Source organism: Olea europaea, unplaced genomic scaffold, assembly GCF_002742605.1.
Source record: "Olea europaea var. sylvestris unplaced genomic scaffold, O_europaea_v1 scaffold4957, whole genome shotgun sequence".
Lineage (NCBI taxonomy): Eukaryota > Viridiplantae > Streptophyta > Magnoliopsida > Lamiales > Oleaceae > Olea > Olea europaea.
In genome coordinates, this window is record NW_019263271.1 from 1,356 (window position 1) to 17,182 (window position 15,827).

At 33.4% G+C, this 15,827-nt stretch overlaps 3 protein-coding genes across 9 annotated transcripts; all 3 read right to left on the reverse strand.

Moving 5' to 3' along the window:
* Positions 1 to 2,977: 2,977 nt before the first annotated feature.
* On the reverse strand, positions 2,978 to 3,487 carry LOC111388459 (histone H4). Its single transcript, XM_023013164.1, has one exon. It carries the CDS (start codon positions 3,421 to 3,423, stop codon positions 3,112 to 3,114), a length of 312 nt encoding a protein of 103 aa, XP_022868932.1. The 5' UTR covers positions 3,424 to 3,487; the 3' UTR covers positions 2,978 to 3,111.
* Positions 3,488 to 4,772: 1,285 nt separating this feature from the next.
* On the reverse strand, positions 4,773 to 5,294 carry LOC111388460 (histone H4). The gene has a single exon (XM_023013165.1). The coding sequence runs from the start codon at positions 5,216 to 5,218 to the stop codon at positions 4,907 to 4,909; it is 312 nt and encodes a 103-aa protein (XP_022868933.1). The 5' UTR covers positions 5,219 to 5,294; the 3' UTR covers positions 4,773 to 4,906.
* A 2,806-nt stretch (positions 5,295 to 8,100) lies between these two features.
* LOC111388461 lies at positions 8,101 to 15,821 on the reverse strand. Of its 7 annotated transcripts, none has more exons than XM_023013171.1 (8): positions 14,496 to 15,819; positions 13,628 to 14,389; positions 12,449 to 13,500; positions 11,152 to 11,227; positions 10,814 to 10,872; positions 10,135 to 10,195; positions 9,094 to 9,174; positions 8,101 to 8,293 (listed from the first exon to the last, which is right to left on the reverse strand). In XM_023013171.1, the coding sequence occupies exons 1-7, from the start codon at positions 14,563 to 14,565 to the stop codon at positions 9,131 to 9,133; spliced, it is 2,124 nt and encodes a 707-aa protein (XP_022868939.1). In that variant the 5' UTR covers positions 14,566 to 15,819; the 3' UTR covers positions 8,101 to 8,293; positions 9,094 to 9,130. The 7 variants fall into 7 exon arrangements, with proteins under 7 accessions (XP_022868939.1, XP_022868935.1, XP_022868937.1 ...); XM_023013172.1 differs by having other exon boundaries at positions 8,160 to 8,288; XM_023013170.1 differs by having other exon boundaries at positions 8,244 to 8,469.
* Positions 15,822 to 15,827: the final 6 nt, after the last annotated feature.

Here is a 15,827-nt window from a genome sequence, read left to right on the forward strand (position 1 = left end):
TAGCATATCTCTGTGCTGATCATCGAACAGCTCCAACACAGCAGTAAAACTCTCAAAGCTACTGTTCCAAGTAGCTTTCCCCGACATCTGTCTCAACTCTGCATCCAAATGATACTTCATCTTGCAAAAATTTAAATGTTATAGCATTGAACAGGAGATAACAAAAGAAAGCATAATCTCACAAAATCAAGAGAACCGAACTCTAACTACCATACAATCACAAATATTACATTTGAAAAATATATTTACAAAAAACAACAAATCAAGTCAAATTAAATGTATTGTCAAAAAGATTAAAGAATATAAATATTATTTAAATAAATTGAAAAAAAATCAAAGACTTTCATAAAAGAATAATAAAAGGAACAAAACAAATTGTTAATTTCGAACAATATTATGTATTCAATTATTAAATTATATAAAAGACAAATATAAAAATTAAATAAATTTGAAATAAAAAATTAAAGATAATTTCATAAAAAAATAGAATCAACATTGTTAATTTTACAATATTTTAATTATTAAATTATATAAAAGACAAATATAAAAATTAAATAAATTTGAAATAAAAAATTAAAGATAATTTCATAAAAAAATAGAATCAACATTGTTAATTTTACAATATTTTAATTATTAAATTATATAAAAGACAAATATAAAAATTAAATAAATTTGAAATAAAAAATTAAAGATAATTTCATAAAAAAATAGAATCAACATTGTTAATTTTACAATATTTTAATTATTAAATTATATAAAAGACAAATATAAAAATTAAATAAATTTGAAATAAAAAATTAAAGATAATTTCATAAAAAAATAGAATCAACATTGTTAATTTTACAATATTTTAATTATTAAATTATATAAAAGACAAATATAAAAATTAAATAAATTTGAAATAAAAAATTAAAGATAATTTCATAAAAAAATAGAATCAACATTGTTAATTTTACAATATTTTAATTATTAAATTATATAAAAGACAAATATAAAAATTAAATAAATTTGAAATAAAAAATTAAAGATAATTTCATAAAAAAATAGAATCAACATTGTTAATTTTACAATATTTTAATTATTAAATTATATAAAAGACAAATATAAAAATTAAATAAATTTGAAATAAAAAATTAAAGATAATTTCATAAAAAAATAGAATCAACATTGTTAATTTTACAATATTTCAATTATTATATTATATTGACAATGATAAAAAAAATTAAATAAATAAATAACATAATTACTATTTAATCAAATAAAAAATTTAATTAATTACAAAAATTATAAAAAAATTTTAAATTAAATATTTAATCTTGGCCGGTTCACCGGCCCAGACTGTTAGTAGTCGGTGTATCCGACTGTTAACGAGCCGGCGGCTGGGAATGGCCAAAAAATGCCAAAAATTCACATTTTTCACACTTCAGTATGCCCACAATCTAACTATTCATGCCCATGGATCTAATTTAAACCAAAATTACTAAGAAAAGTGCTATACTATGAAAACCATTCGAACAGGAGAAAAGATCAGAAAACTAACCGGTTCTTTTATTTCCACTGTAGATGATGGTCGTTGATTGCGACGTTGGTGTAACTCCGGTGGTCGGTCGGTCGAATTTCGGCACTGGTCGATCGGTCGGCGGTCGGTGAGAGATTTTCAAACAGTCTGAAGGGTAAAATGGGCTTTTATTGTGAAGTTTTTTTTTTTAACTTAATTTTTTTTTTAATTCATTTAATGGGTCAAAGGTCAATGTCAAATTTTACCACAGTAGAAGAGTCATTTTTGTGTATTTCCTCTGAAATATTTAGCTTTTTGTGGTCTTTCCTCCAGTCCTGAAAAAGAGCTTCCTCCATAATTACATACCCTTCGGTTTCTGTACTTCTCGGGTCCTCCATGTTCCTTACTGTCTCGTGGCCAAATTTTAATTGAATAAGGAAAAAAATCTAGGGTTCGCACTAATTTGGGATAATTGTGCAGTGTAAATTTCAGTTAATTGAGATGTAGATATAGAACTTTTTGGATGTGGATTACCGAGTTGGGATTACCAATTGAATGAATTAGTTAAGAAGATTTGAGTCGAAGATGAAAATTTCTGTCCGATTTCTTCGAAATTTCATTTTGCCCATTCAGAAAACGTTTGCTCTTAATGGGTTGTGCTGCATAGTCCACAAGCTTTGACCACAGGGTTGACACCCCCACACACAAGAAAGTCAGTATTATTTTATTCAATGGGATCCAACATTTGTACGAATTCTTCGAAATTTCATTTTGCCCATCCAGAAAACGTTTGCTTTTAAAGGGTTGTGCTCCATAGCCCACGAGCTTTGACCACAAGGTTGACACCTCACACACATGGAAAAGTCAGTATTATTTTATTCAATAGAACCCAACTCTGCATGTGAGAGGATGGCCAGCCGTGGTGTCAACCACACAAGTCGTCTAGCAATTTTCGCGTACAATTGAGCACATAAACAAATCCAAGTTATCGTTTTCTTTGAATTTCCCAACTTCATTCGTCTTCTGATAAGTTATTTAGAACCTAAAAATATGCTTAATTGAGATTAATCAAACAAAATTCTATTCACTCCTGTATAATAATTTGATGTTTGCAAGAAAAATCCTCAATTTACAGACAATTGACGCAAAAAGAAAAAGATAAAAATGTTACAATGAAATAAATACGTAGAAAGTTCGCAATTCAAGACTCTGAATACTAATACAAAAACAGACCGCAGTTCAGAGGTGCGAATCAAAAGAATGATGTTCCGTTTCTATTGAATTTTGAATTAAGGCAAAAACAAATCACTATTTCATGTAGAGTCAAGCACATTCAATCAGCAATGCGTACCAGTCCTTCAGTGCCAGTTTTTCAATCGCCCGAACAGTCCAATCTCGTTTTGTTAATTAAGCAAAATTATGCATAAAATTCTTTTTCTCCTATCTATTTCAGAGACAAATCATTAGAAAAGATGAATGTGGCGTAAATGAAAAGAGATTTTCATTAATTTAAGATCTGATGAAAAAACAACACTAATTGAAATCCCAGAGATCCCAAGGAAAACCCCCATTTACAATCGCCAAACCCTAACCCTAGAACCCGATAGCAACTATTAACCGCCAAAACCATACAAGGTACGGCCCTGCCTCTTCAACGCATACACAACATCCATAGCAGTAACAGTCTTCCGACGGGCATGCTCTGTGTAGGTAACAGCGTCCCTAATGACATTTTCAAGGAAGATCTTGAGAACACCTCGAGTTTCCTCGTAGATTAGACCACTTATACGCTTGACGCCACCCCTTCGAGCCAAACGGCGGATGGCCGGCTTAGTTATACCCTGGATATTATCCCTCAGCACCTTACGATGCCGCTTTGCGCCACCCTTTCCCAGACCCTTGCCGCCCTTGCCCCGACCTGACATTTTTCTGGTATCCGAAGAACGTAGAAAATTCAAATCTTAGAATTAGCTATAAAGGTAATGCGATGGTGGGCTGATTGATTTGGAGTGATTATATAGGGAGCGTGAGGGGATGGGAACACGTGGCAAGCGTTGGATTTCGAGAGTTAATCGACGGACAAGAATTTCGATCCGCGTCATTTAACTAGTTTGGTTGTGATCTGTTGATAATGGAATGAATCAAGGGTAGATAGTCGGATTCTGGTTCGATGGTGCGGATCGTGGTTTTTTTATGGGTGGTGGTCCAGTTTTGTTGAGGGGGATTTGTTCAGAGAATTATTATTTTTTTTTTTTAAAGAACTTATTTTGGTAAAGCGTTCGTTTTGGAATTTTGGTTTGAGGTTTGAACTTTAGTCACTGTTTGAAGCTTTCGTTTTTAAAATTTATTTTTTATCGTACATTCAACCGTAAAATAATTTTATACGTATATTCAAAAAAAAATTCTTATTTTTTAATTACATATTTTTAAAAAAGTCACTATTCTAAAATACATTATTTCCAAAAAATCGGGCTCAAACGGGAGCTGCGAAAATTTTTTTATTTATCAAATAATGTTATTTAGCATTAATGGTGTTAGAATATCAGTCCAGATAGCATTATTTTATAGATTCAATTCAATAAGTCACGTGATTTTACATTTAAATGAATCTATCATTTAACGTCACGTAATTATCATCTAAACAAATGCTTAATATTGGTGGTGATGAATAACATTACTCTAAAATATTTTGCATATAAATATAATTTTTTTTCATATTTTTAACCGCACATTCTCCTAAAAATTATTATTTTCCAAAAACACTCATTAAAGTTGATGTCAAACAGGGGGCTTAATAAGATTCATTTGGTACAAATTTTTTAAAAATTACTTTTCTTCATTTTTTCTTGAATCATTTATTATCTTAATAAAATAATTTTGCATATAAATATATTACCGTTTGGCCCCCATTCTTGTCAAATTTTAATGGTTGGTATAGTTTTTTTTTTTAAATGCATATAATATTATTTTATGGAAAATTATATGATTAAAAATAGAAGAGAGAAAAATAAGGAGAAGGAAAATGGGGGGCTAATTTTTCTTTACCTTCGCCACGCCGACCATCAAATACGGGATTGGGTTGAATTAAGGCAAAAACAAATCACTATTTCATGTAGAGTCAAGCACATTCAATCAGCAATGCGTACCAGTCCTTCAGTGCCAGTTTTTCAATCGCCCGAACAGTCCAATCTCGTTTTGTTAATTAAGCAAAATTATGCATAAAATTCTTTTTCTCCTATCTATTTCAGAGACAAATCATTAGAAAAGATGAATGTGGCGTAAATGAAAAGAGATTTTCATTAATTTAAGATCTGATGAAAAAACAACACTAATTGAAATCCCAGAGATCCCAAGGAAAACCCCCATTTACAATCGCCAAACCCTAACCCTAGAACCCGATAGCAACTATTAACCGCCAAAACCATACAAGGTACGGCCCTGCCTCTTCAACGCGTACACAACATCCATAGCAGTAACAGTCTTCCGACGGGCATGCTCTGTGTAGGTAACAGCGTCCCTAATGACATTTTCAAGGAAGATCTTGAGAACACCTCGAGTTTCCTCGTAGATTAGACCACTTATACGCTTGACGCCACCCCTTCGAGCCAAACGGCGGATGGCCGGCTTAGTTATACCCTGGATATTATCCCTCAGCACCTTACGATGCCGCTTTGCGCCACCCTTTCCCAGACCCTTGCCGCCCTTGCCCCGACCTGACATTTTTCTGGTATCCGAAGAACGTAGAAAATTCAAATCTTAGAATTAGCTATAAAGGTAATGCGATGGTGGGCTGATTGATTTGGAGTGATTATATAGGGAGCGTGAGGGGATGGGAGCACGTGGCAACCGTTGGATTTCGAGAGTTAATCGACGGACAAGAATTTCGATCCGCGTCATTTAACTAGTTTGGTTGTGATCTGTTGATAATGGAATGAATCAAGGGTAGATAGTCGGATTCTGGTTCGATGGTGCGGATCGTGGTTTTTTTATGGGTGGTGGTCCAGTTTTGTTGAGGGGGATTTGTTCAGAGAATTATTATTTTTTTTTTTTAAAGAACTTATTTTGGTAAAGCGTTCGTTTTGGAATTTTGGTTTGAGGTTTGAACTTTAGTCACTGTTTGAAGCTTTCGTTTTTAAAATTTATTTTTTATCGTACATTCAACCGTAAAATAATTTTATACGTATATTCAAAAAAAAATTCTTATTTTTTAATTACATATTTTTAAAAAAGTCACTATTCTAAAATACATTATTTCCAAAAAATCGGGCTCAAACGGGAGCTGCGAAAATTTTTTTATTTATCAAATAATGTTATTTAGCATTAATGGTGTTAGAATATCAGTCCAGATAGCATTATTTTATAGATTCAATTCAATAAGTCACGTGATTTTACATTTAAATGAATCTATCATTTAACGTCACGTAATTATCATCTAAACAAATGCTTAATATTGGTGGTGATGAATAACATTACTCTAAAATATTTTGCATATAAATATAATTTTTTTTCATATTTTTAACCGCACATTCTCCTAAAAATTATTATTTTCCAAAAACACTCATTAAAGTTGATGTCAAACAGGGGGCTTAATAAGATTCATTTGGTACAAATTTTTTAAAAATTACTTTTCTTCATTTTTTCTTGAATCATTTATTATCTTAATAAAATAATTTTGCATATAAATATATAACCATTTGGCCCCCATTCTTGTCAAATTTTAATGGTTAGAATAGTTTTTTTTTTTTTTAAACGCTTGGTTAAAAAAAATGAAAAGTTTTTTTATTTGCGTATAATATTATTTTATGGAAAATTGTATGATTGAAAATAGAAGAGAGAAAAATAATGAGAAGGAAAATGGGAGACTTACAGCGGGCTAATTTTTCTTTACCTTTGCCATGCCAACCTTCAAATACGAGATTGGGCTCCTTCTCAAAGATTTGATGGAATGACCCACCCCAAGAGCGAGTAGTTTAACTCAACATTACCTCATAAGGGTGTTGAGTATTGTTTTTTATTTTTTGCAAGAGTATTCAAATAGCCCAAGCCAATCTCTCACACAATCCTTTCTTCCACTTAAAAAAGAAAGTGTTCTCCCTTAAATCGAGATCCAATAGGGGTATAGTGTAAGGTGGACTCATTCAAGAGCTAGTGGCAGACGTTCAAGCCATGGAATCTTTCCCACCTGGCAGGGGTCTAAGACAGAGGATCTTTTGTTCCCCTACTGTTTGTATTCCATTCTAGTTTCAAGGGAGGAGAAGAGGAAGAATCAAGGTATTCAGTCTAGTGCGTAAGGAACCCTTTCCGTTGAAGTAGGGAAAGCACACCATGATACAGTCAAAATCTGACTATTTATACTAGCTATAAATCTTTTTAAAAAAAAAATCACTTTTCACGAAATACATCAAAAGGATCATAATTTTTTTTTCCCCCACTTAGATAAAAGGAAAAATTGAAGGTTGCAACAACTGGTATAGATAATCACTTTTCACAAAATACATCGTATGAATACTAACTTGATAAACAACTGGTTCTAACATTTTTAAGGAATCATCAATTTTCCCTCGTTCTCATGGTTGAAGATTGACATTACGTAGAACTTAGTGTCAATATGCGATGTCTCCAGTTAAATGAATAACATACGCTTACACTTGTTTGATCCACATTATTTCAAAAATATATTTTTCTCCCTTTTTTTTTTTTTTTAATCACGTGTTCTTCACAAGCCAATCTCTCACACAATCCTTTCATCCACTAAAAAAAGAAAGTGTTCTCTCTTAAATCGAGATCCAATAGGGGTATAGTGTAAGGTGGACTCATTCAAGAGCTAGTGGCAGACGTTCAAGCCATGGAATCTTTCCCACTTGGCAGGGGTCTAAGACAGAGGATCCTTTGTTCCCCTACTGTTTGTATTCCATTCTAGTTTCAAGGGAGGAGAAGAGGAAGAATCAAGGTATTCAGTCTAGTGCTTAAGGAACCCTTTCCGTTGAAGTAGGGAAAGCACACCATGATACAGACAAAATCTGACTATTTATATTGGCTATAAATCTTTTTTTTTTTAAAAAAAATCACTTTTCACAAAATACATCAAACGGATCATAATTTTTTTTTCCCCTACTTAGATAAAAGGAAAAATTGAAGGTTGCAACAACTAGTATAGATAATCACTTTTCACAAAATACATCGTATGAATACTATCTTGATAAACAACTGGTTCTAACATTTTTTAGGAATCATCAATTTTCCCTCGTTCTCATGGTTGAAGATTGACATTACGTAGAACTTAGTGTCAATATGCGATTTCTCCAGTTAAATGAATAACATACGCTTACACTTGTTTGATCCACATTATTTCAAAAATACATTTTTCTCTCTTTTTTTTTTTTTTAATCACGTGTTCTTCAATATTGATTAATGCACTTTTTCTGGTTATCAAAATAAGAAATATGTACTTTTAGGATATATTTGAATTAGCATTGGACATGAGCTTGCCAACGTCCATACTTTATAAATGATTAAAATTTGAAACATATAAATTGTTTAATAATTAAAAATAAAAATAAATAAGTTATTAATTTTATAAATAATGTACTTTATACTGTAGAAGATAGAAAATAAAAATAAATACCAAGAAGTACTCAACTTCAAATTGTTAGACCTAGTATTCAATTCAAGTCCACAGAATACTTGAATTTACGTTACAAAAACATATGGTTACAGTTATATTAACACGACAAGCTTCTTCGATCAAGAATCCAACTCGCTTGGAAGCGTGTCGACCAGCAAGGGCAACCTGCTCTGGAATAAAAAAGATTCATGTAATTGAATGCAGAGCAGCTAAAAATTTGAGTTCAGTAACTCTAATCTATTCCCTTGAACAATACAGAAGGATCCTTGTGATGATGCAGAAACATTAGCTGCTTGAAAGCATGAGTTCATTTAGTGGGCTTGAACTCTTTTAAGCTCGAATTTGCCTAGTCATGAGCCAAAAGCAGTTTTTGAAACAAAATCTATAAGCACTTGACAGTGATTTAAGCAGAATTAAAGAGAAATTTGCTCCTACCAAGGTGATGCAGAACTTGACAGAGAGAGGGAAAGAGGGGAAATAGATGAGAATTTAAGAGAAAAATTCAGATCAATAGTGTAAATTAAAATCCTAGGTTCCATTTCATGGATACAAACTTATCAAAAAATCAGTAATCTAATTTAAACTAAACAAATCCAAGTTAAATTGAAATGTATTGTATCCTATTTTTTTCAAAGTACGTCTTCAATTCCAAATCAGAGGACTCACTTTCTCTGTGTTTCCAACTTCCCATATCTCAATCTCAAGGATGAAAAATGGGAAAAACTTATCATGGCCAATGGACGAAAAACATCCAAGACCATTTCCTCACTGCATCTAGTTATAGAAGATGGCCCCTACAGCAATCTAGCTTGCCTTTTGACCAAACTAAAGACTTCTCATATTCTCCGTCAACATCCTGAATATTAACATATTTTTGCAGTGGACAATTTTCTAATTTGAAAAGAAAACACTCCTAAATTTGTCCATGCACTAAGTTGGCAACTAAATGATTTCTCTTCAGCTTACGTACCTTCCAATTGTAATCGAACAAGAGCTGCATAATTCTTTCAATAAAATTTCCTTCTCTTTCTCTGAGGTTCTGATCTACTTCCTAACAGAAGTTTCCAAAGGACATCATAATAAATACTTGATATTAATATGCATATCAATATTTTCCAATCAATTTTAGTAGAACTTTGGGCAGTTATTTAACAAAAATCAACAATTCTGAAACTTGATAAGATTGGGGAGAAACCTGTTCTACACAGATTTACGTAAGAAAGAGAAAAGGATACTATTTAGTCACGTCACAAAATTATTCAGTTTCGAAAGATTCAACATACTAGTACTTGTGCTCTGCATGTCCCAAGCATGAGGAAGAGTTATGCGGTGTAAAACAAAAATAAATTACATGGATGGACCAGGGGCATACTATTTGTAATTATTCCATCATTCACAACAAATAATAAATACAAAAGAAAAAGACACTCAAAAGACTCCAGACAATAAAAGATTAAGGAGCCTTGAAACAACTAAAGTCACAGGATAAATATTGTGAATTGTAGAGAATTCCTCTTTATTTCTCAATGAATAATTACACCCTAATTACAGCCTTATATAGTATACAAAATAGCCTTATATAGTATACAAAATAGTTAAAAAAATAAATAAATAAATAAAATAAAAGGGAAAAAACAATATTCTTAAATCAATGCAAAGATCTCCTGCAATCTTCCCTAATTACAAGAATTATAATTTTCCTAAATAGATAATGCTAATTATGGACTACTTCCACATATCCGGGATTACAACAAATACATATAGCAATGTCAATGGGTCAAGATCCAACGTGCATTAACTTTTTGCTTTATCATCAATTATATGCTTTAACATTTAAAAAAACTTAGAATTAGATCGGTTTATAAACAATTTACAAGCTTTGCCAAACATGTACTCATATCAAATAATTTTGGGCCCACCAGACATTAATATGGGTAGAAACAAACAAAAAATGGGCTTAGATACACATCATCGCCATGTATTATGTGAAATGATTTTCTAAGCAACATACCCCCTCTAATTGGCTGCTGCCCTAGGCGCAGGCCTTCCCCAATTTCAGTAACAGTACGATCCTGCACAATGTACACAAGTGTTAATTCAACATTAGGATTTTCTCATAAGAAGACAAAAAAATTACATCAGATGCAAATTTAATCCCGAAAATCAGAACACTTCCATTGTAAAAGTTAATAATAAAATTGTTTCACATTAAAATAAGCAAGAAACTGAGGGTCTCATATAAAAATGCCACAAAGCTTGTCAAACATACTAAATTAAGACATAACCATTGCGAACTGTTACTTGGAGACCATAAATGCCAACCCCATACTATTGCAAACAATGAGAACCGTTAACCACTTTTAACTTATGTAGATGTGAGGTAACAATGGTGGTCAAAAGTTCTATACCTGTATTAGGTGAGCAAAACAATCCTATTATATCAGTTGTGTTACCAGTTAATAGTGAAACTTAAAAGAGATAGACCCACCCAACAAATTTCAACTACAAACTCACTAGAAACATTTAGTTGCATGCCCGAGGGTGGATGCAGCCACAATTTTATACATACGGATGAATTTATGTGTTTGTTGCCAACTGCATAACTAGATCTGTGGAACCAAGATATACAAACAGAGAGACAATTAATTAGACTAGATTCTAGAAGAATATCTCTAAAAGTCATGACAAACCGCATCATAAATCGCCCTCTGATTACGCCAAAATTCCAAGGTAGGCATAAGCAATCTCCCTGCAAAACATCAAATCACATAAAGGACATAAACAGAAATTTTCAGTCACATATAAAGTCACTAAACATCAACAAACTAGTATTATTTACATACCCTCCCCCTACCCTTAAAAGAAGAAAAGTGTGATATCACGTCATTCACAGCAATTAAATATGATGTAATACATATAATATGCAGATACTGGAAGTTAAGACAAAAGAAGGACAAACATGCACTGCTTTGCAAGCTTGCAAAGAGTGGGTTGAGGAAAGAGTAACAGACACTGGCAGCAGAGATACCTGATCTTGATCTGTTAAAACTGAAATATTGAGGAGAATCAACAGAAACTTTCTCCTTTCCTTTCTCTGGAGTGTCCTGAACCAGATGGGATAAAAAAAGGAAATAGATAAATGTAGTAACATGACCAAATTTGCTAGAGTAGAACAAAGTTAAGAAGTGGTACCAAATTACTTTATAGAAGTATTATCCTAACAGAAGACAAGAAGCCATTTCAAGCTCTAAAGCATTCATGAAATCTCAAAACAGAACATGGCTTGCAGGTATTCATCGCTAAAACTTGGCATTTATATCAATGAGGTCGCTAAGAAAATGATCACGCTTCAAAATTCTGGTAACACAATAAACATAATAATTCTAAGTTTCTGGTCCTTAGAAAACCTCCAGGTCAGAGTGTTTTATATATAACCACCCAAACATTTATATTTTGTAACTAAAGCACGTAGGTGCAAGCCATTTGGAGTAACTGATGCAAACCAAGCCTATTTCTATATCTTCCTCTTCTTTTTACCATTAGCATTTTCTGATTCACTAACAATTTGTTCTCATCGCTTTAATGAAGTTAACTGTCATCACACCAAATCTATCACTCTTATAACACCTAAATTTTCCAATTGGTAAAAGCACAGAGCCCAAGTCTCACTCAAGAGTACCAAAAACCAGTTGGAATGAAAACAATATTGGGTTTTACGTAATAACCTCCACTGCAATTTTTTATTTTTTTTTATGGTTGCATCCACTATGAGTTTTAGATTTGCTGAACAACCAACTTGGACCAGGAAGCCTCCACAATTATCTGCATAGGCTCTCGCTTTTCAATCATACCCACTATGGCAACACTCTCTGACTGCTATTCAATTTTCAGAATAGACCGCATCCTAATTTGTTCACAGGCATGACCAACACAAATTTTGCAAACTAAGGGTGATGGAAGGACTATGGTATGCTCTTGTTTGTGTACAATGCAGCATGCCAGCAGCCCACCACCTATGGCAACACTGTCTGACTGCTATTCAATTTTCAGAGACCGCGTCCTAATTTGTTTACAGGCATGACCAACACAAATTTTGCAAATTAAGGGTGATGGAAGGACAATATGATATGTTTTTGTTTGTGTACAAGGCAGCATACCACCAGCCCACCACCAATCAATCCATCGTATATTTCTTCTCTCTTCTCTTGGAACATGTAGATTTGGACCCATAACTTTACAAAGTAGTTCGCATAGGTAATCAACAGAAACCGCTATAATCAAGGACAGAGAATTAATGTGTAGATGTTTATGAAAAGCTTACTAACATATGTCAATTTTCTTTTAGCCTCTGTCCTGGATGCTTTAGCATTTCTAGAGATGTTATTTAGACTACCAATTGCATTGTTCTTCCTTCCATTATCTGGAGCAGCAGACCTAGTGGATGACTTTCCTCTATTTTTACCCTTTTTTGTGCTAGCTTTAGTTATAAAGGCTCTGCAGTCCTTATCCTGAATTGAAGGCTTGGCCTTTTGGTCAAACTTAGGTTGATTTACATAAGACTCGGAATTCGTTGCATCAGTCGGCTCTTTGCATCCATTAGCTGCGAAATTCAGGCTGTTTCTGGCTCCTGGTTCGCCATCAGCACTGGCTATATCACTTTTAGCTTTGCCAAAGCCAACTACAGAAACGAATTCTGAACTTATCTCCCCATCATCTGATATCCTAAGAGATAACTTATCATCCTTCCATTTCCTTTCTAGATTTCTCATTGAACGTGTTAATGCTCTACCATCGGCATGGTTTAAAACCTCCTCTGAAGAGCTGATATCCTCGCTAAAGCTAGTTTTATTGGACAAATGCTCATCTAATTTCACTAATTTTTGGTTATCAAAGGCATTCTTGCATCTGCTTTTCTTATTTAAATGACAAGCAGAGATGGGGTTCCTTTCTGCATGATCCTCAATCATCTTAGATGAATGGTAATCCATGATCTCATGATTTCCGGAACTGCTTGCATCCTTGTAAACTATAGTTGAAGCAGTGATCTTCTGCCCTAACATTGATGACGCCAAAGCTTTTATTCTGTTACCGAGATAATTTTCAGACATTTCCAAAGTTCTTGGATTTTCAATAACATGGTCTCCAAAAGAAGATTCCTTTTCTGGACCTCCAGAAGATATTGGGAAAGCACTCGAAGTATCAATAACATGAAGCTTGTTCTTAGCATCTTTAACTACTTTGTTAGCTATTTGGGGAGAAAGAACAGTTAAAGAATCTGTCTGTGTGCTTTCAAGCATGCCTTCAAAATCCATTTTGTCCTGTATCGATCCCAAGTCCCTCCAGTGACTGTTTACACGTGCTTCCTCACCTACCACCGCTGCAAAATCAGTGAAAAAGGAAGATGTGGCAAGGCAAGGAAAGACAATTAATGAGAGTCTCAATGAAGGGTTCAGACTAAAAAGAACACTCTACCAACTACTCATCATGAAAGAGATGCTACTTACTTTCCAATCGAGGGGATAACTTTCGAAGAGCCAGATTACGTTGCACAGTATCCTCAGAGGGATATTCTTTATCCATGATCTTATGTCCAAATTTATCAACAGAGTCAGCATCTAACTCGCTTGAATTTGTTTCATCTGTGGATACCTTGAGTCCCACAGCTGCGAAGTGCAAATTAGTTCTGCTTCCAAGTTCACAATTGACATTCGCTATGGAGTGTTCTGCTTTCTCAGAGCCAACTACTGAAAAAGAATTTAACCCGATTTTTCCATATCCTGAGGTCCTCAGTGACATTTGATAATCCTCTCGTTTCTTCACCAATTTCCTTGTTGAACATGACACTCCAGCCTCAGAATGACCTAAAATCCCCTCTGAAGAGTTCTTACCCTTTGCAAATTCAACCATATTTGACAACTGCTGGACAAGACAATTTCCAGATATATCCAAAGTCTTGGCATTTTCAATAGTGCAGTCTCTAGAAGAAGATTTCTTTTTCGGACATCCAGGACCAATGCTGGACGCACTTGAAGTATCAAGACCAAACAGATAGTCATCAGTACCACTGCTAGGCTTTTGGGATGAACTGACAGCTGAATATTTTCTCTTTCTGCTTTTTAGTATGCTCTTGATCTCCATTTTGTCCTCCTTTGAGGTCAGCGTCAATCTGAGATCCCTGTTGAGACTGTCTACACGTGCTTCTTTGCATACAAACTTCTCATCTTGTTCAGATATATTGTTTCTAGAATCTCCAGTACCTGCTACTGCTGCAAAATTCAGCACAGCGAAAAATAAATAATGATCAGTGAAAGAACATCGCAAATATTTGGTTTCCACAAGAATAAATTTTTGCAGCTAAAGACTATCACGTACTTTCTGGCTGAGGAGATAATTTCATTAGAATATGTTCTGAAACATTCTTAGAGGGAGAATTTTCAGCCATGCACTTGTCAGCATATTCTTCCCAGTACGGAGGAAACCCAAAAATAAAGTGGTTACAAACCTGTTCAAGTGACTAATAAGTTAACACAGGTTCCAAATGAATTACAATCAGCAATTTATGAAATTAAGTGCCATTCAGCAATATTAAGATGTTTTCGATTTGTGCTCAAGCCATGTTACATATTACTGCAACATTATCACTTACATATAACCATAATAGCACAAATCTAAAAAAATGTGCCAAAATTTTATTCTATTTCCACGGCTTATAGATTGATATATAGGCAGAAATAGAGCAACAAGAAAAGAAACTGTACAGGAACGTCAACTGAATCCACTTTCCACTTTGCGACAGTACCAATGTGTTCATTGCTAGAACCACATCTCAATTAACCACAGTATCTACCCGATGCAACTTTTTCCACGAAAATGCCAACAACTATTGTACTGGATTTCTCCAAATTAAATCTGTCTTCACAAGTCTAAATGTCTCTTGAATGATGAAATGATGCAAGAAGTTGGCAAGCATCTAAGGGTATTTGTCGATGAAATAACTTGTACCATAAAATAGAAGATCAAAAGGTAGTATTTAAATTGATACAGGCTTTCTTTGTATAATTAACTTGAAAGTTTTGACAATTTTAAGCAAGCATATTGAATTTTAAAATTCAAGGTGCAATGTGTCCTTGTAGCAAAAGTTTAAAGGGTATAAACAGCTTACTTTCAAGTTGTAACAGCTAACGACTATTCTGCAAATAATCAACTTAGACCACAACTTCACATTCTTACTAACATTATTGACGAGAAAGATCATTAACGATATTTAGTTATTGTATTTAATACAAACCTAATGCTACTCTGCTTCACAAAATGTGAAGAATGGTATTAACTTTCAAGCTGTTATTTAAATTGTATGCCCCAAATTGATCCCCATTTAGACCCTATTAATTAACATGGCAATTATAGATGAAATTATTAAAACTCGGTAGGCTAATAAATAAAGGGAGTGCAATGCCTAATCACAAGTCAATACAAACACCACGTAATATTAAACTACTGGTCCAATTCCCCAAAGTTATAGTCCAAACTAAAAAATATGAATTTCCAAAACTTACATTCATAACTTCAAAGGTCAATAGTATAAAATAGCATCCTCTAAGGAAAATATAAAGATATGACCTGCTTAAATGTCTTTCCATTTTAATCAACACCACAAAATAAAGAGTAAGTAGCTAAATTTACACAATATCACCAACATCAAAG